Source organism: Haliotis rubra, unplaced genomic scaffold, assembly GCF_003918875.1.
Source record: "Haliotis rubra isolate DU_JTF1 unplaced genomic scaffold, ASM391887v1 Scf970, whole genome shotgun sequence".
NCBI classification, from domain to species: domain Eukaryota; kingdom Metazoa; phylum Mollusca; class Gastropoda; order Lepetellida; family Haliotidae; genus Haliotis; species Haliotis rubra.
In genome coordinates this window covers 80,084-106,826 of record NW_025767713.1, presented here as the reverse complement: position 1 = coordinate 106,826, position 26,743 = coordinate 80,084, and the positions used below count along the sequence as shown (strand labels likewise).

At 40.4% G+C, this 26,743-nt stretch overlaps 1 protein-coding gene across 3 annotated transcripts in view; it reads left to right on the top strand.

Moving 5' to 3' along the window:
• The window catches only part of LOC124265316 (serine/threonine-protein kinase 36-like), a 60,021-nt gene that overhangs the window by 29,610 nt on the left and 3,668 nt on the right, over positions 1 to 26,743 (top strand). For all 3 annotated transcript variants that reach the window (XM_046700108.1, XM_046700109.1, XM_046700107.1), the window contains 17 exons: positions 1,237 to 1,387; positions 3,555 to 3,685; positions 4,170 to 4,277; positions 5,988 to 6,086; positions 10,223 to 10,317; positions 10,812 to 10,875; positions 11,492 to 11,602; positions 12,717 to 12,791; positions 14,776 to 15,003; positions 15,684 to 15,787; positions 16,409 to 16,522; positions 18,149 to 18,308; positions 19,322 to 19,463; positions 20,539 to 20,662; positions 23,096 to 23,156; positions 24,106 to 24,235; positions 25,454 to 25,526. In XM_046700108.1, coding sequence (XP_046556064.1) covers positions 1,237 to 1,387; positions 3,555 to 3,685; positions 4,170 to 4,277; positions 5,988 to 6,086; positions 10,223 to 10,317; positions 10,812 to 10,875; positions 11,492 to 11,602; positions 12,717 to 12,791; positions 14,776 to 15,003; positions 15,684 to 15,787; positions 16,409 to 16,522; positions 18,149 to 18,308; positions 19,322 to 19,463; positions 20,539 to 20,662; positions 23,096 to 23,156; positions 24,106 to 24,235; positions 25,454 to 25,526 — 1,970 coding nt within the window. The remainder of the gene's footprint in view (positions 1 to 1,236; positions 1,388 to 3,554; positions 3,686 to 4,169; positions 4,278 to 5,987; positions 6,087 to 10,222; positions 10,318 to 10,811; positions 10,876 to 11,491; positions 11,603 to 12,716; positions 12,792 to 14,775; positions 15,004 to 15,683; positions 15,788 to 16,408; positions 16,523 to 18,148; positions 18,309 to 19,321; positions 19,464 to 20,538; positions 20,663 to 23,095; positions 23,157 to 24,105; positions 24,236 to 25,453; positions 25,527 to 26,743) is intronic.

Sequence of the window (26,743 nt, the reverse complement as noted above, 5' to 3'; positions counted from 1 at the left end):
TCAGGATTCTACAAGCAATAAGCATGAGTCAGGATAAGGAAAATATGAAATTTTTAGAGTAAAATTAATATTTTATACTTATCCTGACTCATGAGGTAAGCCTCCGTCCGTCCTCCCCACTTAACACTTTGGATTTCTTCGGAAAAATAAAGTGTCGGGCTCAAAACAAAAGGAGAGAGTGAGGCACATGGGCTGAGGTGGCGCCCTCGTTCCCGCGCTTGTGGAAGGGAGGTAACTCGTGGTGAGTACTAATTAGTCATTTTTTAATTGAAGGGAACTTCAATTGGGAGATACACGTGTTCCACTATGTTCGCAAGAAGAAGAAGACAAGCAATAAGCATGAGTCAGGATAAGTATAAAATATTAATTTTACTCTAAAAATTTCATATTTATTGTGCATATGAAATCATATACATGGATTTGTGTTCTAAAAATATATCTCAGTCAGAGAGCTGAATTTTTATCATTAGTTGCTTATATAATAATACTGGTCCTTGTTACCTCAGCAACATCCATAGGGCTGAAACACTGTGGTCACTGGATGTTGAACAGGATTTTGTGTCTTGCAAAACCAGATAAGGCCAGACCAATTATATTTCTTCTTGTACGAATCCACCGGTCATATTTTATCAAGAATAAGAGAAAAATATAAAAATTAATTTTCCATGCTCAAAAAACACAATCCTTGTGTTTTTATTGGCCAAAAATGTAAACTTTCTTGTTTGATTGTGTTTTGCCCGATAAACACTTCATAAATTGCCAGAAGCAAAATACTTTTAATATTTAGAAGGAATATTACTTTGAGTGGTGATTTTATTTTTATGTTTTTTCCATCCTGGCTTGAGGTTTTCTGAGGACAAAAATCTGTAAAACAAGAAATAAAATTGGTCTGGCCAAATGCTGTATTGTATTTGATAAAGATGAGAATATTTGAGATTACACATACAAACAAACTTTTAAACTTTCAGTAATGACTAATCTCTTTTTGTGCTGCTTGCCGTTTTGACTACAGATGTCAAACTTATTGTAATCAAATGTTATTCAGTGGGATTAATTTACCTCTTTATAAATTTTTGCACATTGGAGACATAGTACTTGTTTCTGAATATGCAATGCAATGCAATACAGAATAACATGGATTTCTTCACCATTCTGAGAAGCAGCATTAAATTGGTTTTCTGATTCCTGTCAACTTGTGATGTAGTATATCCACTTTGTGCCTTGTTCTGCCCACAGTGTGCTGTGTATCTGAGTGAGGCCATGGACAGGAAATGTCTAGGTATTGCCAACCAATATTTTCTGGCCGTGGCATCAAAACATACTGGCGCCATTGACAAACTGCTGGACTGTACCCGAGCAGACCCACCTGCATTAAAGAAACTCACAGGTAGGTCTTACAGTCTACCCTACTGCAACAGAAACTGTATAGTCTTCTTTTTCAAAACCTACTTTGGTGGGATCAATCTCTTTGGAGATATTTCTGCTACAAAATTGGATCACAATGCTTTTCAGACCATTGCCAAGACAATTGACAGACATCGCTAATCTCTTTAGGTGTAACAGTGTTCATTCAAGACATTCTTTTAACTGTTACAGACTGAAAAAGTTTGAAGAATTGTTTTAGATGACCAATAGAATTTCATCCTTGTGTTTTTTGTTATCAAATGTATGGACACACCACTGTAAAATTTAGATGAGAAAAATGATGAAAAAATCCTTGTCAAGCCTCTGAGGTTTAAAATTTGTCAACTCGTCTTGATATATTTGATGTGCACCAAACTTGGGGGGAGGTTCTCTGTATCTTCTCTCAAGGAACTTTCTTTCTTCTACAAAGTCATATTCGACATCCCAGCTACATATACTTTGTATTCAAGGTGACTGAATTGATGGGATGGTCAGGCAATGGTGATTTGGTTAATTTGAGGCATTATTCCCAGATTACATGGGTCATTGTTCAGTATATGAACCAAACCTTTGTTGTTTAATGCCAGACTGGGCAGTATGTTAGCTTTATACCAGCAGGGGGAAGTGGGGTAGCCTAATGGTTAAAGTGTTTGCTCATCACGCTGAAGACCCGGGTTTGATTTCCCACATGGGTACAGTCATTCTCTTCCCACAGAGGTTACTCCTGTCATATCTTCCTGCGTAACCTCTGTTCTAATACGGCCATATTTCCCGTTTCTCGTAAAATCCCCTAGCGGCAAAAGATCGCAACACGAATTATCTCCCTTCTTTCTATCCAATCAGAACACGTGTTACATCGACTTAGATTCAACATGACTAACACAAGCAAATGTGAGGCCACAAATATCCCCCATCTGCCGGGGACTTGTGTTGATGTTACACACAAGACGTTTAATGGCTAGCTTGTCCGTTGTCAACGAGGGCGATGGAGACGCCACTGATCCGCCATAACATGACTGAGTTCTGTCTAGAAGAAACGTTTACGCATCGCGCAGAGGAAGAGGTTTTGTTTTCTCGAAGTATACGGAAATTACCGAGGCCATGCGAATGATCACTTTTGAAACAACGTCGCTGATTGCACAACTAAATCTGATTGTCTCCAATCACGAGTCTTGAACGCTCACACCATGAAAGGGCCGTATTAGAACAGAGGTTACGTAGGAAGATATGACAGGAGTAACCTCTGTGGGAAGAGAATGGGGTACAGTGTGTGAAGCCCATTTCTGGTGTTCCTCGCCGTGATATTGCTGGAATATTGCTAAAAGCAGCATAAAACTAAACTCACTCACCATAACAACAGCCTGTCAATAATCCAGTTTCCACCAGAAATAATTAAGATTTAAGTTTGAGCAACATTCCACACTTTCACACTTTATCACACTGACCACACAGTACATGAAGCTGAGACTATTCTAGACAAGAATTCCCCAGCTCCAGACTTACCTGACACCTTCACCCATCACAGAGACAAATCATTTAGAGGTTATTCAAGCCTGAATAAGTTCTGATGTAGAATTGGACCTCAAGAACCCAAACTTTTTGTCACAGACTACTAAGATGGTCAAACTCATTCAATGCCTTTTACTTGTAGGGGTGAAGCTTGTAGGGGTACCCGCGTGATCGATACGTGTTGCGGTACCACGGCCTTCGGTTCGGTCTGTTTCGGTTCGGTATATGAGAACTTCCTTTTGAGAAAATAATTTCCATCTGACCAAGAAATGCATAGATTTTGACAAAATGGTTCGATTTCTAGCCATTTTAACAGGTTAATAAATGACAGTACGAAAAACGAAAATACCAGATTTTGGATTGCATTACAGTATATACCGAACCGGCATTAGGGGTGTGAAATGGTATACCGCAGTATTAGTAGAACCTGCGGTATACCGTTTCACCCCTAATGCCTTGATGCATGTCATTGTATCCCATTCAAGTGGAACGCTGACATGATGTCAATCACTGGATTGTATGGTCCAGACCTGATTATTAACACGCCACCACTATAAAGCTGGAATATTGCTGAATGTGAACAAGCAAACAAAGTAACAGTTATTCAAACCTCATAGGTATGCTTTAAATATTTTTCACAGAGCTAGCTGAGGGTAACGAGGAACTGGCTTCTGACCGCTATGAGCATATGATCCACTTGTCTGTGGGCAGTCTGTCGTCCCTCGTCTTTGTGGTGCTGGAGGCTCAGGATGGAGTGGATGGCAAGAGAAAGGTGGGACAACAATATGTAGCGATGTCGTTAAAAATACACAATGCCATTTAGAAAGTGGTCAAATGTAATATATGTTATATTTGGGATTACACTTATCAGAGGGGTACACAAAGCCCGCAGTCTGGACTACCAGTTGTCCGACTTCCATTTTTGTGGAAGCCGCGGTGGCTGAGCGGGTTAGGCGGCTGACTTTGTGTGCTGGCGATTAGGTGCCTGACTCTGAGGGTGTGAGTTCGAATCCCGGATGGGACTCAACCCAACAAAAGTACTAGAAAGAAAGTGTAATCCCAAATATAACATATGTTACAGATGTTAAATTTTAACTTTTGGATAAAGCAAATATCTTGGTTTGAAAAATATTTGAAAACCACAAGTACGTAATTTCATGTTTGATTGCCAAAATATTTAAAAAAATTCAAGTGTCCTTGTAAATGATGAGACTCTGGGTGCAATGGCAACTGTTGTTTGTTGTTTGCCCCCACAGATTGCCCACTACCTGGGAGAGAAGTTTGCCACTGCTGGTTTCGAGGGGTCTGCTGATGAATTCCTGCTTCTGTTACGGCACCCAGCTGCCTGTAGCACCATCCTCAAGGTCAGGGATCAGTTCACCATGTACATCATAGGCAAACATACCTAAAACATATATTACCATATTCTCTTGTGTGTTGTGTGCACATTTACTCCAGAAATCAGTTATATTGAGAGGCTGCTCATTATGCATGCCAAAATGAATTTAGATATTTTTATCCCAACGCACAGCCATTACCATGAGCATCTAGCATAGGAGATACCATGTCCACAAATCCAAAATCAAATGCACATGTCAATCATGTAATTTAAATGTCTGGTTATAAAAGAGTTCATTGTATATCTGGACTTTTGGTGTGATCGATTAATTTCATTCAAAATTTCATTTAATATTACTTACATTAAACATGTCTTGGGTCTTTAGCATATACTGAATTAAAATGTAAGTTCCTGTCAGTGAAACATAACAGTACATTCCACTAATTTTCCAATTATTACTAAGAAAAGCAACTGTTTAGCTATTACATGAATCAATCAGGGATAATTCTGGAATTGCTGTGATAAGTCACCAAATTGCTACTTGAAATACAATGAATCTGCTTCATCTTGGACTTTCTCCTATGAGAGCAATCAAAGTATGACATTAGCTTCTTTTAGCAGTGCCACAATATTTATAGCATGTTCCTTCTCATTAGTGGCCCTTGTTTGTCATGATTTGGTAAAGTTTATACCATGTTGTTATCAACAGACCATTGGACTATAACTATGAACTGCCTATAATTAAGACCTCGCTGAAAATTAAGCTTGTGAATAATGTTGCATGGCTAGAGATAATGACGTTGATGCAGTATTTACAGAGGTCAATTTGAATTTATCTTGACCATCTTCAAGGCCATATTTGACTCAGAATCTACACCATACGTCAATAAACATTCTGAGTTTGGATTGAAAAATGGTAAATGGTAAATGTACAGAACCGTAACCTAAATTTGTGGATTACCTTGATTCGTGGTTCTCGGAAATTATCATGCTAGCTCGTAAATTAAGTATCAACTGACGTCACGAAGCGATACTTTTAATGTACATACAATGCCACGCCTTGCTGACAAAAAAGTTCCGAATTTATGCATTACACGCAAGTACACTAAATATAATTATCCAGCATTGAGATAAATAGCCCCATATCACTAATACCACCATTACCAAATTTTATTTTTACAAAATGTCAAGTAAAAAAGATACCGCGAGATCCAACCTTCTCACTTCTTGTTGTCTGCTTTCCTTGGTGTCAATACTTACTGCAGTGGGATGTCGTACATAGTGATATAAAGTAACCGACTACGTAATCCACGAAACAAGGTGACGTCACATTTTGGGGGCACACGAATGGGTGATGATTGCAAATGGCTTCCGTAAAAAATGTTTCATTCACTAGTGAATATTAGGCATTTTCAATTTGCTGATACAATGAATAAAATAATCAGTGCGTAGACAAAATAAATCATGTATTCAAAATATGAATTTCGCCGCACTTCCCTTATATCCACGAATCAAGGTTACGCGAGTGTATATGTTGTTCAAGTCATATTTAAGATGTCATAGAGGTGACATGTTACTAATGACATTACCAGTAAAAAGCTTCTGCACATTTTTTATTGAATTTGATTTGAACAAAATAATGGGTTGTTACCCTCTTTGCTTTCTTAGGGCATTTAGTTTGACATTGTAGATACATCCTTGCAGGAATTATTCATGAGAAGTGTTCTGTGTACAGGTGGTGTACAACTGCTGTCAGACGTCCCACAACTTCTGTTCCTTCATGGCCAACAACGTGCATCACATCGAGTCTCTCATCGGCATCCTCATGGGGAAGGTGAGCAGATCATCATGCCATGCTTGGTTGGTTGGTTTGTTGTTTTACGCAGCACTCAGCAATATTCCACCATATGGCTTCGGTCTGTAAATTTCGAGTCTGGACCAGACAATCCAGTGATCAACAGCATGAGCATTGATCTACGCAATTGGGCAACGATGACAGGGGACCATGTCAGCGAGCCTGACCACCCGATCCCCTCAGTCGCCTCTTACGACAAGCATGGGTTGCTGAGGACCAATTCTAACCCGGATCTTCATGGGTCTCCACACCATGCAAAACAAAATATGTGGTGATCTATGTTGTTTTTATGGTCAATTTATTACTTATCTATGAACTCGGCAATGTTCTGGCTATATGATGGCTGTCTGTTAATAACTGAGTCTGGACCAGACTGTCAACTGATTGACATCGATCTACGCAACTGTGATGGTTGACGCATGTCATAGTCAGCGACCCCAACCAGCTGATCCCATTTGTTGCCTTTTATGCCAAGCTTTGGTTGCTGTGCAAAGTACAGTGTACTCTGTCAATACCGGCATCAGTCGGGACCAAATAAAAATGCCGGTTTTGACAGAGTGCCGGTTTAGCTAGGTTCGCTTATGACGCCTGCGCTCACGGAAGTTCAGCATTATTAAGATGTTTGAATAAGAAACAAGGCAGTGTCTGAATGCACATTCATGTTGATTCATTCAAATAATAATGTCTGAAAACTCTTATTAAATTTCAACTGATCATATATTATCGGCAGAATTAATATTATAAACTATTTTTCGCAATGTTATTGAAAACAACGATTCTTGTTTATGTTTCTCGCAGCGAAGTAACATCTCGGCTTTGTCGCCGCCTCCGTCTTGGCCGGACACTATGCTTAATGCAAAAATGTATACATGAAGCATTTTTGTCTTAGGCCATAACCTAGCACAATATGCCCAATAAGTTCCATAATTTACGTATAGGTAGCGATGTCTTGCTTAATATGTTCAGAATACATGTAGAATTATTTTACCCAAAACCTTCGAATCTAAAAGTTTTAAGTTGGCGGTATCCATTTCCATAATATGATTGGCTGCTTAGGTCACATGTCTGATTTTGACCAATCACGACCCTTATAAGCAGACTGTAGTGAAAAAGCGTCGTAAGAAACCAATCTTTATCCAATAAAATCGCTTCTTACAAATGTGAAAATACTCTCGGCAAGAGTACAGTGATATTGTTGATGTTCAGAGCTTTGAGCGATACCATGCATCAAGCGATTAGCCTCTATGTAAGTGACACGTGCCTGCTCACTAATTAACAAGAAACTGATTGGCACTTCCGTTTCTGAATAATCTGAGAGAGTCAATACCCTGAATCAACAAAATGTAAACACTTGCTTGTTTTGCAGTCACACTGCCACTACATGTATTAATTACTCTAGGTAGGTGTTACGGTACCACTCACTGATTAACTAGATGCTGGTAATGTGTTTTCATAATGATGGCTATTTCAGAGGGGTATGATAATAGTTGTTTTCATTGGCTGAAATGTTAACTAAATATAGTTCATCATGGGATGATGTATAGTCTTATATGTAGTAGTATGTGGTAGAAGATACTGATATGTAACATGTAAGGTTTTGTGTTGAAATTATGACACAGGTAAAATATCCTTCCATCAAGTAAGATAGCATCCAATATATTAACATTAAAACCAGTTCAAACTGTTGTCAGTGGGTGAGTTAGTGATAGTTGACTTGTTTAGCATGACTTATAATGTTAGAAGATGTTGATGTATGTTTCCTCATATTGCCAGTATTAAATGCGATGAAGTTTTTGTATACACTGGAAGTTACCTCCCTTGCCAAGTGCAACAGTGTGTAGTTACACTCATCCATTAAAGTCATCCATTCAGACATAGAAGAATAACATTGCTATGTTTGGTCTGGGAACCTGTTCCCATGGGGCAGCCTGTAATACCTCAACTGGCATATCATGCGATAACGTTGGCATGTATTTCCATTATGATGATTAGAGGTGTGTTTGTATTTCTGTGTATGATGATTAGAGGTGTGTTTGTATTTCTGTGTATGATGATTAGAGGTGTGTTTGTATTTCTGTGTATGATGATTAGAGGTGTGTTTGTATTTCTGTGTATGATGATTAGAGGTGTGTTTGTATTTCTGTGTATGATGATTAGAGGTGTGTTTGTATTTCTGTGTATGATGATTAGAGGTGTGTTTGTATTTCTGTGTATGATGATTAGAGGTGTGTTTGTATTTCTGTGTATGATGATTAGAGGTGTGTTTGTATTTCTGTGTATGATGATTAGAGGTGTGTTTGTATTTCTGTGTATGATGATTAGAGGTGTGTTTGTATTTCTGTGTATGATGATTAGAGGTGTGTTTGTATTTCTGTGTATGATGATTAGAGGTGTGTTTGTATTTCTGTGTATGATGATTAGAGGTGTGTTTGTATTTCTGTGTGATGATGAGGTGTGTTTGTATTTTTCTGTGATGATGATTAGAGGTTGTTTGTATTTCTGTGTATGATGATTAGAGGTGTGTTTTGTATTTCTGTGTATGATGATTAGAGGTGTGTTTGTATTTCTGTGTATGATGATTAGAGGTGGTGTGTTTGTATTTCTGTGTATGATGATTAGAGGTGTGTTTGTATTTCTGTGTATGATGATTAGAGGTGTGTTTGTATTTCTGTGTATGATGATTAGAGGTGTGTTTGTATTTCTGTGTATGATGATTAGAGGTGTGTTTGTATTTCTGTGTATGATGATTAGATTAGTGTGTTTGTATTTCTGTGTATGATGATTAGAGGTGTGTTTGTATTTCTGTGTATGATGATTAGAGGTGTGTTTGTATTTCTGTGTATGATGATTAGAGGTGTGTTTGTATTTCTGTGTATGATGATTAGAGGTGTGTTTGTATTTCTGTGTATGATGATTAGAGGTGTGTTTGTATTTCTGTGTATGATGATTAGAGGTGTGTTTGTATTTCTGTGTATGATGATTAGATGGTGTTTGTATTTCTGTGTATGATGATTAGAGGTGTGTTTGTATTTCTGTGTATGATGATTAGAGGTGTGTTTGTATTTCTGTGTATGATGATTAGAGGTGTGTTTGTATTTCTGTATGATGATTAGAGGTGTGTTTGTATTTCTGTGTATGATGATTAGAGGTGTGTTTGTATTTCTGTGTATGATGATTAGAGGTGTGTTTGTATTTCTGTGTATGATGATTAGAGGTGTGTTTGTATTTCTGTGTATGATGATTAGATGTGTTTGTATTTCTGTGTATGATGATTAGAGGTGTGTTTGTATTTCTGTGTATGATGATTAGAGGTGTGTTTGTATTTCTGTGTATGATGATTAGAGGTGTGTTTGTATTTCTGTGTATGATGATTAGAGGTGTGTTTGTATTTCTGTGTATGATGATTAGAGGTGTGTTTGTATTTCTGTGTATGATGATTAGAGGTGTGTTTGTATTTCTGTGTATGATGATTAGAGGTGTGTTTGTATTTCTGTGTATGATGATTAGAGGTGTGTTTGTATTTCTGTGTATGATGATTAGAGGTGTGTTTGTATTTCTGTGTATGATGATTAGAGGTGTGTTTGTATTTCTGTGTATGATGATTAGAGGTGTGTTTGTATTTCTGTGTATGATGATTAGAGGTGTGTTTGTATTTCTGTGTATGATGATTAGAGGTGTGTTTGTATTTCTGTGTATGATGATTAGAGGTGTGTTTGTATTTCTGTGTATGATGATTAGATGTGTGTTTGTATTTCTGTGTATGATGATTAGAGGTGTGTTTGTATTTCTGTGTATGATGATTAGAGGTGTGTTTGTATTTCTGTGTATGATGATTAGAGGTGTGTTTGTATTTCTGTGTATGATGATTAGAGGTGTGTTTGTATTTCTGTGTATGATGATTAGAGGTGTGTTTGTATTTCTGTGTATGATGATTAGAGGTGTGTTTGTATTTCTGTGTATGATGATTAGAGGTGTGTTTGTATTTCTGTGTATGATGATTAGAGGTGTGTTTGTATTTCTGTGTATGATGATTAGAGGTGTGTTTGTATTTCTGTGTATGATGATTAGAGGTGTGTTTGTATTTCTGTGTATGATGATTAGAGGTGTGTTTGCAGGTGGAGGTGGCAGACATGGAAGTGAACACTGTGACGGAGATGGTCCTCCATACCCTCAGCGCCACCATCATACAGCTCCACACCATACCTCCCATGTAAGACATCTACCACGCAGTTGTACTTAGTTATAGACCCGTGAAGGTCTGGTCTGGTCAGACTCGATTATTTACAGACCGCCACCATATAGCTTGAATATTGCTGAGTGCGGCATAAAACTAAACTCACTCCCCCACTATATATTTATAGGAATGAATAATGATGGACATTAATGATGATGATTCCAGGACTCTTTGAATTTCTGTTTTAGTTGTTATTGTCGTTGTTTAACGCCGCACTCAGCAATATTCCAGCTATATGGCGGCAGTCTGTAAATAATCGAGTCTGGACCAGACAATCTAATGATCAACAGCTTGAACTTCGATTTACGCAGTTGGGATATGATAACATGTGTCAACCTAGTCAGCGAGCCTGACCCACGGATTCTGTTGGCAGCTTCTAACAACAAGCATGGGTTGCTGGAGACCAATTCTTAATAGAAAGGAAAATAGTGATGATGATGATGATGATGATGACTAATATATGTTTTCAGGATAGCAGACACTGCTGGCATGATGGTGTCATTCTTCCTGGACTCCACTGTAGCAAGTCACACAGTGAGTACCACATATCTTGTTCAAGCTTCTGGCCTGGTTTAGCTGGCAGTGCCTTTGATTCCAGGCTTATGATTCACTCATGGTTCCTCAACACCATACCCATACTCTTTGGTTTCACTAATTTGCTAACCTGTAAGACCTGTTCCAGTTGGGACAGTTTATCCAACTTATATCTTCAGCAATTGAATTTGCTGGACACATTTGACAAAAGAGAGTGAGTGAGTGAGTTTAGTTTGACGCCGCTTGTGGCAATATTCCAGCAATATCACGGCGGGGGACACCACAAATGGGCTTCACTCAATGTGCCCAAACCCGGGTGTTCGACGTGACGAGCAAACGCCTTAACCACTGGGCTACCCCACCACCCCTTTAACAAAAGGATAGTCAAGAATATGTTCATGATTGTATTACCATGACAATGAAGTACTCTTAACCTCCTGACATGTTATGAGATAAATGAACTACTGTTGAAGCAGCCTTAAACCTCACTCACTCACTCACTCACTCACTCACTCACTCACTCACTCACTCACTCACTCACCTCCATATGTTAATGATGAGGTCTAACCAGCTACTCACCAGAGATTCATACTGACCCTTAACTGTTTGTTTGTAGGCTGCGGCAGCGCTGTTGTTCAGTCAGATGGTGTACTGTGGAGTGTCTGTGGAGGTACAGCCCGAGGACATGCTCCAGGCCTGTCTGTCAGTCTTCACAGACCTAGCTCAGGTGAGAGGTTTGGGCCAGTAGTTGAGCAATGACCAAGGCAACTATAGTTTGTTGCCTTACAGAGTAAGGTGGAGCCAGTGGTAACTAGGCTTGTCAGCCTGTGAGGTATAGTCAGAACCGTTAACTCCAGTGACCAGATCCAGTGCTTAACATACAGTGGAATCTGTTTATTATGGACTTGTCTGGGACCGATTCATTTGTCCGGATTATTAAGCCATCTGGATTTGTCAACTTTTGTCCGTCACCATAAACACTGCCATGATGAGTTACCTCCCTTTGTTAAGGACTTTGCTATTGGTAGATTCTCGTCTTCAGTTTCTTGGGCAGTAGGAGATCCACATTTCTGGAAGCACTTAAGAATTGTTGAATATATCGTCTCATGCCAGACAATGTTGCATCCAACGCAGTCACAGTCTTGCACAGTTCACCGACATTTTCATTATCCTCGATCCTCGACAGCAATGACTAGAGCATATGCTGAGTTAATCTTATAACATTGAATAATGTGTGTTTATAGAATTAATTAACCATTAAGAACAGAAGTAATGGAGATGTATATTCAAAGGACTGTTATTTTAGTCAGCTACGTCCGGATTACACAGCATTGTTCTCCTAAGTTGATTGCGGAACTGTTATTTTAGTCCGTACTCCGTAATTGAGAGATTCCGGATTATAAAACAAGCTTTAATGATAAATTAAGAACAATTTTGCCGGGACTCAGAGAGTAGTCCGCATTATGGAGAAAACGGTTTCTCGATTTGACAGATTCCACTGTAGTTCATTTGAAAATATATCCAGCATACACTACAGGCTATTTCAAGTTTCCATGCAGTAAATCTTGAAACATGATATTAGTAATGTTGACAAGTGTGTGCATGTGAGTCTTACCATACTGCTTTGACTTTTGTGAACACAGAGTTCAAGGTTAACCATAGCTGCAAAATGTATTGCCATGGTAAAAGATGATGTGATTTAGTGCATGGCGAAGAGATATCACTCACAGACAATATTACCATGCATTTGTAGATTACCAAGAGCACTCTCTGAATTATCTTTTCTGTATATTTTCTATGAGTTGATTCTTCATCACATTTATGCTTCTGTGTCCCACTAGATCTGTGTGCGATGCCCATTTGACTACGGTGTCCTTGACGGCCTGTTGCTGCTGCTGTGTGAACTCCTAGCTCAGGTGGGTCATCCGTCACTGCTGTGCCAAATAAGTAGCAGAACTGCCCCAAGAATTCCCCTCCCTGAAAGTATTACTGGACAAATATCCCAGGAGGCTATGTCATTATTTCAATTTTATGTTAATCTTTCAGTGAAGCTCCAAATATGTGTATTCATATTCAGAATCTCTGAAGACATAGAGTAAGTAGATAGCAAGCAACCTTTGTACAAGAAATGTAGTAACCATGACCAGTTGAAACAATACAAACACCAGACAAGTGTACTGAATACTGGAGAGAACTCTTCAGGTGATATTATTTGATTGCATAAACTCAGAACAATGTTTTGGAAACTGTTGTGCTCTGTATCCTGAGATGTACTGACGTTTACTAGAGAGGGCGAGTTAATGAAGGGACAGGGACAGGCATCAATCTGTTCATGCTAATAGTGTCTGTAATAAAACAGGAAAACTGTAATTGTTGTTCAACTAGGTTGATAAATCCCCTAAAAGCGTGTCCCAGTTGAATTATTTCCCCATTTTAAAACTGTTGATGCATTTACTTGCTTTCCAACAATAGCCATGAGATGGGTTATCCATGATGAACTGGTATGGGATCTCAGCAGACTAGCACAACAAAAGTGGCATAATTCTAACCAGCACAACAGACACAGACACACCAACAAACACACAAGAACACATTCATATTATCTGCATATTTCACTACGGTATATAAGTGAAGTAATTTTGAATGTAATGTTAAACCCCATTTCACCTCGCCTCACCTCACCTCACCTCACCATGTTGTTTCAGTCGGATGTACCCGTGGCCCAGCTGTATATAGAGAGTGGGATTTGGGGGAGACTGTCTCACCTCACTTCACCTCACCTCACCTCACTTTGTTGTTTCAGTCGGACGTACCCGTGGCCCAGCTGTATATAGGGAGTGGGATCTGGGGAAATTGTCTCACCTTACCTCACCTTGTTATTTCAGTCAGACGTACCCGTGGCCCAGCTGTATATAGAGAGTGGTATCTTTGGGACACTGTCTCACCTCACCTCACTTTGTTGTTTCAGTCGGACGTACCCGTGGCCCAGCTGTATATAGAGAGTGGGATCTGGGGGACACTGTCTCACCTCACCTCACCTCACTTTGTTGTTTCAGTCGGACGTACCCGTGGCCCAGCTGTACATAGAGAGTGGGATCTGGGGGAAAATGTCTCACCTCACCTCACCTTGTTGTTTCAGTCGGACGTACCCGTGGCCCAGCTGTATATAGAGAGTGGGATCTTGGGACACTGTCTCACCTTCACCTCACTTTGTTGTTTCAGTCGGACGTACCCGTGGCCCAGCTGTATATAGAGAGTGGGATCTGGGGGACACTGTCTCACCTCACCTCACCTCACTTTGTTGTTTCAGTCGGACGTACCCGTGGCCCAGCTGTACATAGAGAGTGGGATCTGGGGGAAAATGTCTCACCTCACCTCACCTTGTTGTTTCAGTCGGACGTACCCGTGGCCCAGCTGTATATAGAGAGTGGGATCTTGGGGACACTGTCTCACCTCACCTCACTTTGTTGTTTCAGTCGGACGTACCCGTGGCCCAGCTGTATATAGAGAGTGGGATCTGGGGGACACTGTCTCACCTCACCTCACCTCACTTTGTTGTTTCAGTCGGACGCACCCGTGTCCCAGCTGTACATAGAGAGTGGGATCTGGGGGAAAATGTCTCACCTCACCTCACCTTGTTGTTTCAGTCGGACGTACCCGTGGCCCAGCTGTATATAGAGAGTGGGATCTTGGGGACACTGTCTCACCTCACCTCACTTTGTTGTTTCAGTCGGACGTACCCGTGGCCCAGCTGTATATAGAGAGTGGGATCTTGGGGACACTGTCTCACCTCACCTCACCTCACTTTGTTGTTTCAGTCGGACGTACCCGTGGCCCAGCTGTACATAGAGAGTGGGATCTGGGGAAAATGTCTCACCTCACCTCACCTTGTTGTTTCAGTCGGACGTACCCGTGGCCCAGCTGTATATAGAGAGTGGGATCTGGGGGACGCTATGGCACCGAGTGGCCCAGGCCCTTCAGGTGCACAACCCAGAGACCAACATGCCGATACACGACATCGAGGCTGATGGAGACTCGGCACCGGGGTTTGTCCCCCCAAACTGGGGCCTTGTGTCCCCCCAAGGACTCATGGCAGCACTGCAGATGGCAGTGTCAGTCTTTGCCAAGGTAACATACACGTGTTATATCCTTCATATCTACAGCAGGATGAACTGACTAGGCTTCGCTGACTTGGTTGACAAATGTCATTGTATCCCAATTGCGTAGATCGATGCTCATGCTGTTGGTAACTGGATTGTCTGGTACAACTTGATTGTGTAGTGACCACCGTTATATAGTTTCTATATTGCATGACAATATGAATACCAGGTAGATTCCAGATTAGAATTGGCTTATTTAAGCTGACATATACTACTCACACTTTGCTAAGGATCACAAAAAATCCCAACTTTTAGACTTATGATTCAAAATTGTATCCATTTAAAACTGGATAAATAATGATGTGGTAACACATCTTTAGGAGAAAAGCCACTATAAGCTAACCGTATGCACTGATACATGAGTAACCATAAAAATGGTTTTCATGGCACCAATCAACCATTTTGCAAATCATGGCACGGGTCATTGACAAGTACACAGCACCTGTCAATAGCAGGTATGGGATCAACAAGATGCAGACTTACTGAAAACGTGGATCCATGCTTACAATAGGCCAACCAAATTAGACCCCACATCATAGTTTTGTTGAATCAATGATTTGATCCTTAGCAAAGTGTGAATAGTATATTATGGCTGAATACTGAATTAAACAAGAAACAAGACCTGATAATGTATGCCTTTGTTTTCAGGAGACGTACCAGTGTATACCGAACCTGGCTGCATCAGACAGCGTAGTGATGCTTACGCTGGTCCACGTGCTACACAAGGAGTTCCTAGCCTTGGTTGCATCTGAGTAAGTAAACCCTGAATGTTGCAGGATTCATTGGGGAGAATTTTGAAAGAATTGTGTGGATTTTATGATGTCAGGGATCATTTTTGGCGTCACTGTATACACATAAATCATATCATGCTCAAAGACTGCTGCAAACATTAAATTTTTGTTTTTAAAACCCCATTCTCAACCCAGATTCAATATTAGTTGTAACATGGCCTAACAGATACAAGAGTACAATTAATATTTGTCAAACATTGGGAAGGGATGAATACACAGTGTCACTTAGAAAGTGATAAAATGTAACACATTATACATGAGATTTCAATTCCTCAGTCAAGTACAGATTCTAGTACTTTTGTTGAATTGAATCCCTTAAAGGAGTCAAACCAGGCACCTAATCTCCTGTGCACAAAGTAAGCCATCTAACCCACTCAGCCACCGCTAGTGGGGTCGAATCCTGGAAGGGACTCCACCTAACAGAAGTACTAGAATCTTTACCTTACTGAGAAAGTGTAATCCCAAATATAACGTGTTTATGGAAAAGAACTGAGGAGTGAGGCTTGTGTTGAGGAAGGACACAATTATCTGACAAATATGACACAAAGTCTTTCCGTTCCATGTCAGCCTACTTTTTTCCAGTTTTGGTTCTGAAGGCAAACAGCTTGCTGTTGACATGCTGTTGGAGATCACACAGCTATGCTGTTTCCCCTTCGCTGTGGATGCCAATGAGGAACTTCTTGCAGAGATACAACAGTAAGTCAGAAATACTGTCTCTATGATGACAAGTTACATATGTGACCTCACGTGTGAAGTAATGTGTATATCAGTGTTCACGAATGGTGTTTCAAAGTAACAAGGCATTGGGTCCTGTAAGTTTCAGATGTCTGTCTGACCCATTGAAAATTCACAGGACCCATAGAATAAAATTAAACACACATTTCAGATTTAACATTTCTATAATTAGCAGTGTATGAAATAAGGCCTGTCCGACCGCCCGAGACGGGCTAGATTTCTGACGGACGGTCTAGATTTACAGCTAACCAGTTTGATGGTCTGGTAAAAATTTTAGATGTTTCATAAATCTTGGTGTCTGGTCTGGTTAAATTCATTTTGGGCTGGTAACATTTTGAAGTAATTAGCATTAAAATTATTAATATACATAATATTAAAAAACAGCAAACAAGTGTCACATGTTACATATAACAACTTCAGTCAAAGTCATTGAGAAATATACAGTCAGACACTGGGGCCAGCGAGTTCTAGACTTCTATCGGACCGTTTGCGAATCTGCCAGATTTGTCAGAGAGTCAGACGCTATTCGTGAACACTGGTATATATCAGGCAGTGAACTTTACGCTTGTGGCATCCTCATTTGTAAAGTAAAGTGTTTATCGCAGGCAGTAACCTCAACATTTGTGACCTCTTCACTTGTAAAGTAATGTGTGTATCTCAGGCAGTGACCTCTATACTTTTGACCTCTTACTTGTAAAGTAACATGTTTATCGCAGGCAGTAACCTCAACATTTGTTGGGGCGGTAGGGTATCCTAGTGGTTAAACACGTTGACCTCTTCACTTGTAGACCGGGTTCGATTCCCACATAATGGCACAATGTGTGAAGCCCATTTCTGGTGTCCCTCCTCACTTGCAAAGTGATATTGTATCTGATATATTGACTAAAACTCTGTGAAGTAACTAAACTCAGTCAGTCAGTCAACATTTGTGACCTCTTCACTTGTAAAGTAACATGTGTATCTCAGGCAGTGACCTCTACTCTTTTGACCTCCTTACTTGTAAAGTAACATGTTTATCTCAGGCAGTGACCTCTACACTTTTGACCTCCACACTTGCAAAGTAACACATGTATCTGATGCAGTGACCTCCTCACTTGTGAAGTAACACATGTATCTGATGCAGTGACCTCCACACTTGTGAAGTAACACATGTATCTGATGCAGTGACCTCCTCACTTGTGAAGTAACACATGTATCTGATGCAGTGACCTCCTCACTTGTGAAGTAACACATGTATCTGATGCAGTGACCTCCTCACTTGCAAAGTAACACATGTATCTGATGCAGTGACCTCCACACTTGTGAAGTAACACATGTATCTGATGCAGTGACCTCCACACTTGTGAAGTAACACATGTATCTGATGCAGTGACCTCCTCACTTGTGAAGTAACACATGTATCTGATGCAGTGACCTCCTCACTTGTGAAGTAACACATGTATCTGATGCAGTGACCCACTTTTGACCTCCACACTTGTGAAGTAACACATGTATCTGATGCAGTGACCTCCACACTTGTGAAGTAACACATGTATCTGATGCAGTGACCTCCACACTTGTGAAGTAACACATGTATATCTGATATAGTTGCCTCTACACATGTGACCTCCTGCCTCGCCTGGTGGCCGGCTGTACCTGTTACCTGACCAAGGAGAACCTCGAGACCCCCTTGGGTCTCATTGCCAGACTTGTGCTCGCCAACAGAATCTTTGTGGAACAGTTTGCTTCAGCTGTTAAGGAGGAAAAGGTCAGTTTCCTGTGCAGACATGGAATAACTGGTTTCATTTGCATCTATCTGAATTAATTCATTTGTATAAGTGGCTACTTAGCTGTTTTATTGGTGGGGTGGGGTAAGCCTATTGGTACAGCGTTCACTAGTCACGCTGAAAACCTGGTTCTATTCCCCATGTGAGTACAGGGGCGGTGGGGTAGCCTAGTGATTAAAGCGTTCGCTCGTCACGCCGAAGGCCTGGGTTCGATTCCCCACATGGGTACAACTTGTGAAGCCCATTTCTGGTGTCCCCCGCCGTGATGTTGCTGGAATATTGCTAAAAACGGCGCAAAACCATACTCAGTCAGTCAGTCAGCCCCATGTGAGTACAATTTGTTAAGCCCATTTCTGATGTCCCCTGCCATGATATTGCTGGGATATTGCTAAAAATGACAAAAGCATATTCTCTCATTCATATGTTTTCTTCACAGATAGGCAGAAAATAGCCTGTTTGACAACTTCAAATCATGCCATATTTTGTTAAAGTGTCCCCCAAAGTTATGACAGTCAAATAATCTAAATTTTACTAAAGCTGGGTTTATTAAATATTTTCATGTACAAGTATTGACAAGCAGAATTTTTGCCAGGCATACAGGCACATAGCAAGCCATTTTCTTGTGTGTAAGCCCCATAGGTTGCAAAGCTTGCCCAACCTTTTTAGCAACAATCATGGGTAAGCCCGGGCTTTTTTTATAATGGTAGCTACACCCCTGGCATATATCAGTTCACAAGGATTCAGGTTTGGAATCATAAACTTCAAGTTTGAAGTTTAGCACAGGTGACTAGCATGTGCCCCTATGTGTCTGACTCAAATTACATAGCAGAGTTGTCTCCCCTCAAGTTTAGCACAGGTGACTAGCAGGTCCCCCAATGCGTCTGACTCAAATTATATAGCAGAGTTGTCTCCCCTCAAGTTTAGCACAGGTGACTAGCAGGTCCCCCAATGCGTCTGACTCAAATTACATAGCAGAGTTGTCTCCCCTCTACAGGCTGTGCCCTTCCTGGTGACGCTAATCCAAGAAGACCAGCCCATCTCCATCGTCTGTGACACCCTCACCATCTGCAGCCACCTGGTCCGAATGTCTCCGCAACACCTCACCCTCGTCAAGTCAGTCTTTCTGGGCAATAAAGGTGAGCATCATGGCGTACTGACTCTTTACACTGAGACTCTGCTGCAGGTTGAATGGCTTGTGTTTCATTTTAACAGGTTACTGAAAGCATCTAGCATTGAAATTTCTGTAAACTGTGGTTATAATGAATTCAAAGAGACCGCGAATTTTCTTTATGCAAATTTTGACTACTGAATATAGAGCAACTGGTGGGACAAGAAGAAGTCTGATAAATCCATCAGTTCATTGTAAGTGTACTTGTTATAAATGTAGTTTACCTTAGTTCAGTCATCAAGAGCAATCGTCTAGGTTTATGCCTGTCAAAACTGTTTTGATTATCCCAAACAATTAGCTGACATATCACGAACAAGGCAAAACACTGGCTTTAAAGGACTAGACTTGGCAACTTTTCCTTCAGAACGCCATAAATTTGGATATGCCTTAAAAGGTCCAGATAATTATGTCATGTGAATGGTATTCATTTAACTTGTCTCTTATCACTGACTGACTGACTGAGTTTGGTTTTACGCCGCTTTTAGCAATATTCTAGCAACATCACGGCGGCGGACACCAGAAATTGGCTTCACACATTGTACCCATGTGGGGATTTGAACCCGGGTCTTCGGCATGACGAGCCAACGCTTTAACCACTAGGTTACCCCACCGCCCGTCTCTTATCTCTTATGTGTAGCCTACAACTTAATCAAATTATGTGTGAAAACATTGATGTGTGGAACGTTTGTGGTGTTTTTTGCTGTAAAACTGGAGTACTGATCAGATGAAGATTTCAATACATGTATTGAAAGCATATCAGTGTTATTGCCCTGAAAAAGTACTAAATGTTGTTCTAATGGTTTGGGGCGGTGGAGTAGCCTAGTGGTTAAAGCATTGGCTCGTCACACCGAAGACCCGGGTTTGAATCCCCACATAGGTACAATGTGTGAAGCCCATTTCTGGTGTCCCCGCCGTGATGTTGCTGGAATATTGCTAAAAGCGGCGTAAAACCAAACTCAGTCAGTCAGTCTAATGGTTTGTGTGAATTAGATTGCCATGTAAACAGGCATAAAGTTCACTCACATGGTTCCTCTTTACATCAGGTGACTACGAACCTCTGGTCAAGATGATAACCAATGTGTCCACAGCGGTCCGATCACGGACATGTAGCTTGCTGGGTAATCTGATGAAACACGATGCACAAATGTACCCTGTCCTCAAACAAAGGTGAGTCTGTAGTACCTCCAGTTAGAATTGGTCTTCAGCAGCCCTGGCTAGTTGTAAGAGTCAATTAAAGGGATTGATGACTGAACTGATGCCTGTCATCATAGATCAATGTCAATCACCAGATTGTCTGGTCCACTCTTTAAAGTGGCATTTAGAAACTGATATGATGAAGAGGAACAGTTTTTATGGATAGACAACTTCTTTACTGCAATAGATGCAACGTTTCGGAACACCAGTAGATTCTAACACCGTCATATAGAAGCAAATCAAGCATCATTTTCATCTCTTGCAATAAAGAAGTAGTCTGTTCCCCTTTATGGCCCCCTGAGCTGTCATTCTGCTGATTCCCCGACCACGTCATACCAAAAGACATTAAAATATGGTACTTGTTGGTCCCTGCCTGGCTCTCGGCATTAATGGGTACAACAAGGACTGGTCGGCTCGGAGTCAGTATAATGTGTCTGAGTGGGGTATTCATGCTTCACTGCGGCGTGGTATCTCAGTGGGCTAGCACTATAAAACCAGCTTAAGTCTTGACTAGTACAAGCAGCCGCACGTACACATACACATGCATGCACGTCGTCATATGAGCGAAATATTCTCAAGCACGACGTTAAACCAAATTTCACCTCACCTCATTCTGCTGAGTGCAGCATTTTAAAAAGTCTGATGAGAGGATAAGCTGCGATGCATATTAAAGATCATACTATAGTACAAGGTGTTGTGAATCACCATTGCTGTACTGCGAACATGTTTATCTTGCTGCTAAAAAGTCAACATGCCAACTTACGGAAAGTTTTTTTGTCTGTTGGAAAAATTCTTTTCCAATATCCGGCGGAACAAGTCATATGTTATCAACAGGGAATAGTAATTTCACTATAACCCTCTACATTTAAGGGTGTCTTTGTCACGATAGTTCGCAAGTGTGCTAAGCACAAATGAATGTACACTATACCCATTCTTTTCACATTTCGAAAGTCTGAATTATATATATTCTATAAATTCCTTTATAATGTTTCAACAAGGTACTCAACTTTTTCTGCCACATTAAACTGACACACTAATAAAATACTAATCCAAGCAGCATTAAAACCAACCCACACACTCTTAACTTCTACTTATACAGTCAAATCCCGATGAGTCGAATGCCGGCGTCTCGAATATTTTGCATAACTCGAAGTACCTGTCGGTCCCGACCATTCCCTGTTATAGTCGTCATCATTTGAATACCGGTTACACGAATTCGTCTCATAAATACACACGATGACTCGAGAAGGAAATTTGGTCCCTTGAGATTCAAACAACAGCAATCTTGTATACATAAGCCGAAGTCAGTCAATGAGAAGTTGATTGGTGTAGCAAACTGATCCAATTAACAAACCAGCGCGGCTCACACCTTTCCGCCATTGACGGGTGAATTCAAAAGGCAGATTAGTGATTTTACGGAAATCACTGTCTGTGCTAATCAGACTGGAACTGATAAGGTGCCCCTATTAGTGATATGGAAATCATTAGATAAACCAGGGAGACTATATAAGGGGGCAGAGGCCCAAATAAGCTGCGTATCCGGGTAAAATATGCATAGAAAATTTCAAATTACACATTGAAAAATAATTGTTACGTACCAATTACGCATTTAAAATGTTGGATACGCAAAAAGTTTATAACAAATGCGTACGGAATATATTTATAAAAATCGCTTGCGTAATGAAAAAGACATCGATTGGTATCAAGTTGTACTGTTAGTATAGGACAAGTGTTGTACTGTCAGTATAGGATGAGTGCTTTTTTATGAAATCATTTCCATTATATTTAACTTGGTTTTGATTAGATAAGGCAGTACATACCTGCTTAGTAAACTTACTCAATGACTACTAATACTTAGGTGAGTACTATGACTGAAATACGCACTTATTTGAAAGCAGTGGGTAACGGAAAATGAAATACCCACTCAACATTCATATACCCACTCCAAACAATTACAGTGGGTACAGTACCCACATGAGCTAAATCTTATCTGGAGCTCTGAGGTGGAGTGGTCACTCCTCGGAAAGCTCCTAAGCTATGCCTCGGCTCGTCACGTGACCAGTGTAGCCAATATGGCAGCAGCATAGTTTTTAAGATTGAGCCTGGTTTACTTTCAACAGCTGATTACATACGCTGAGTGTTGCGACAACTGAAAACCTATCCCTGTTGTAGAGTATCCCTGGATAAACAAATGTGTAGTTGGAGGAATTAGGACTTTTTCTACCCTCATAGACATACCTATGTCTCGAATACATCGATAAGTCGAATTTATTACTTGGTCCCCAGCGATTCGACTCATCGGGATTTGACTGTAGCTCTGCATAGACAGGGATGAGATCAGTGATGTAGTGTTCTTGTCAGAGTGTGGTATACTTTTATTGAAATGTTCATGGTTACTTTTTTCAGGGATAAAATACTGACCGGGTTGATAGCACGACTGCAAGATGAAGATTCTAATGTCAGAAAGGTAAACAGTGTAGATCACTCCAAGAACATTTGCATATATGCAGAAGCATTTGATTGCAATTGTAAGAAGTAAAGTTGATTTTGTAAGAAGTACAATGTATCTTTCAAAAAATAAAATCTTTCTGGTAAGAAGAACCCATCTAGTAAGAACTTTAATCCATCTCATAAGATGTTAAATTCATCTTGTAATAAGTTAAATCCATTAAAGAAGTTAAATTGGGTCGTGTTGGACTTAATTAATCCTTCTGACAAGTTATATCCATCATGTAAAAACTTAAATCCATCTTGTAAAAGGTTTAATCCATCTTATAAGAAGTTAAACCCATCTCATATTAAGTTAAATCCATCTTGTGAGACATAAATTAATCCGTCTAGCAAGAAGTGTAAGAAGTAGACTTCTTCCATACCCCTCAAAGGAACACTTGTTCACAGATTCCCGACACATTCATGTGCTGGTACAGGTAGCCCTAAATCAGTCTGATTTTTGGTCAAATGCACAATGTGACAGTTGCATGGTAATAAATTATTTTTCCTTATCCTGACTCATGTATTTTTGCTTGTCTTTTTCTCCTTGCGAACGTTAGTGGAACACTTGAATCCCCTTTTTGAAGCTCCCTTCAAAAAAGCAGACGTAAAATCACTACTCACCAAGAGTTATCTCCCTTCCCAGTTTTGGCGGGGAAACGGCGCCACCCGTCTCCCAGCTCCTCACTCTCTCATTCTTCGCCCTAGTGGACGGTTGGGAGAGCACCTGGGTCTCCTACACGGCACTATATCCTTTTCTAACTTAGATATTACCCTCTAGATTACTCAGAAAATTACATAGTTGTCGTTTTACCTGTGTCTGTCACTATGTTTATATGCTAATATTTGACACAAAAAGTCCCTTTATCAGATGTATCTAGTTGGTTACAAATGCAGATCACTTATGCATCATTACCATCCTCCAGGGCGCCAGCTATGCTATCGGTAATGCTGCTTACCATAGTGGGGACCTGTACACCAAGTTAAAGTCTGCCATTCCTCACCTGGTCCGACTACTCCGAGATCCTCTCACCAAGACCAAGACTAATGCAGCCAGTAAGTAGATCACATCTGCACTACGCCATGATGGATACTTGCGTCAGATACCTTGTGAGGCGATGGGGTAGCCTAGTGGTTAAAGTGTTCACTTGTCACATGGAAGACCTGGGTTTGTTTCCCACATGGGTACAATGTGTGAAGCCCATTTCTGGTTTCCCCGCTGCAACATTACTAAAAGCGGCATAAAACTCACTCACTCGTGTTAATAGTGACACTTGGTTTCACGTGAACTTCAAAGTATATGACAAATTATTGCTATCAACCAGTCTGTGTTAAGATTTATTTCCAGATAACCTTGTTGTAATGCCACATGGCAATGAGATTTTGCATTTAGTATTATGCTGGGCAGTAAGCTAGCTCAGACGGTTGTGATGCCTGGTTAAGAATTGGTAATCAAATCTGGCCCAGACAATCTAGTGATCAACATCATAAGCATCAACCTACGCATTTGGATGCGATGACATGTGTCAACCAAGTCAGCGAGGTTGACCTCCAGATCATGTTAATTGCCCCTTACGATATGCATGGGTTGCTGAAGATACATTCTAGCCTAGGTTCTAGCGTAATGGCTTAAGTGTTCACTAGTGGTGGTCCGATTAATTGAAATAATCGAAGATTGGTCGTAGTGACTAAACGACCAAGCAATCGATCATAATTTCTCATAATCGAACACAAACAATTCTGGAACACTTGTTTTCATTTACAATATTTTTCACATGGTTGGTTTTGTCTGTTATATTTTTGAAGCACTACAAGCTCGTTTCAAGTCATGATTGAATTTATCTTAAAGATTTCAAGAAATTTATGTTCCTAACATACTAGTCATCCTTTAAAGATATGAAATTTTGCCAAAAAAACCCAAAAGAATTACATGGGTTTTTTTCCTTATTTTTATGTGCATTAACAAATTTCATAAATGATGCTAACCAATTATTTTCGATGATTGATCAGTAGTAATGAACCAATCATCAATTATGAGATTTTAACCAATTCCCAACACAAGTGTTCACCTGTCATGCCAAAGACCTGGTTTTGATTCCCTGCATGGTGTCAATATGTGAAGCACAATTCTGGTGTCATTCACTGTAATATTGTTAGAATATGGCTAAAAGTGACATAAAACCTTACTCACTCGGAAAACAGGTCCCTGTAACCTGGGAAAATTCTATTGGACGAGCAGCCATGTTTCAAAATGCTGACATTCAACTGTTTCAGGTGCCTGTGGAAATCTGGGTATGCACTCCCCTGTTCTGGTTCCAGATATTAAACAACACAAGGTCATAGAACAGTAAGTTATCCTCGAGGTCTCCAGTATCAGTCAATTCAAGTTTATGGAGTAAATATTATCCAGGTTTTACCTTTCATGCCTTCCTGTTAACATGTGTAAAGTAATACAACTGATATACAAGCGTAGACCACCACCATGGTGTAGTGGACGGTGAGTGAAAGGTCAGTGGATCTATAGTCCGTTTGGCTCAAAAGCGGACCGATGAATTGCAATCTAACTTGAAAACTAATAAACATATAATACTCAACGAAACACTGATCATAATCAAAACATCAGACCAACTCTGTGATTTGTTTGCAGAATTTATGTCCTAAAATTAAAAATGTTGTTCAACAAACTATCATAATTATATATTGACACAGTTCAACATTTTGCACGAGGGAGGAGTGCAGAGAAAGGGACAGCCAGGTGTTCGAGAAAGGATGGAGACAGCACAGCACAGGTTGATGAATCAATAACTTGTCGGCACTTGTGCACGTGCTTCTCTAACACCTGGTTGTCCCTTTCTCTGCACTCCTCCCTCGTAAAAAATAGTGAACTGTGTGGACTATAGCCCCTGGAAACATTATACCAAATAGTCAAATTCAAAAGATACAGCTCAGCATTTTAGGATAAAACAAGACTGGTTGGCTTGGAATCTGTGTAATATGCCTTAAGTGGAGTATCCATACTCAGCTGCTACATGGTTAGACGGAGATGTTAACCCCGGAGGCATGGTGGGCGAGCTGGCTAAGGCACCAGGCTAGAAATCCAGAGAGCTTGAGGTGCCAGGATCGAGCCTACCTGTGACCGGTGTACAAACCCTGAAGTCAACTTTGTGTGCAGACTCTTTCAGTGTGTCACAAGCCCTAAAAGAACCCACAAATCCGTTGGTATATGACCAGATGGTGGCCATGTGAATACGTGCAAACACCTAGTTGCGGGAAAAGCAACGTGCAGTAAACTTGGACAAAGTACTGTGACTGTATGTCCCAGTCCACCCAGCTGTGAATGGGTACCTCATAAGGATAGGAAAGCCACATTAACTCTGTGTGCCTAGTGGCTGCAAGAGTTGTACACACCCCAGGGAGTTGAGATTGATAATACAAAGTGCCGTTGAGACTGACATCCTATGATCGAGGGAAAAACAAAGCGCGCCTGTGAGCTGGAACTCAGCACTATATAGATTATCATAATAATAATAATAATAAAACCATTTATACATGCCAATCTATTCT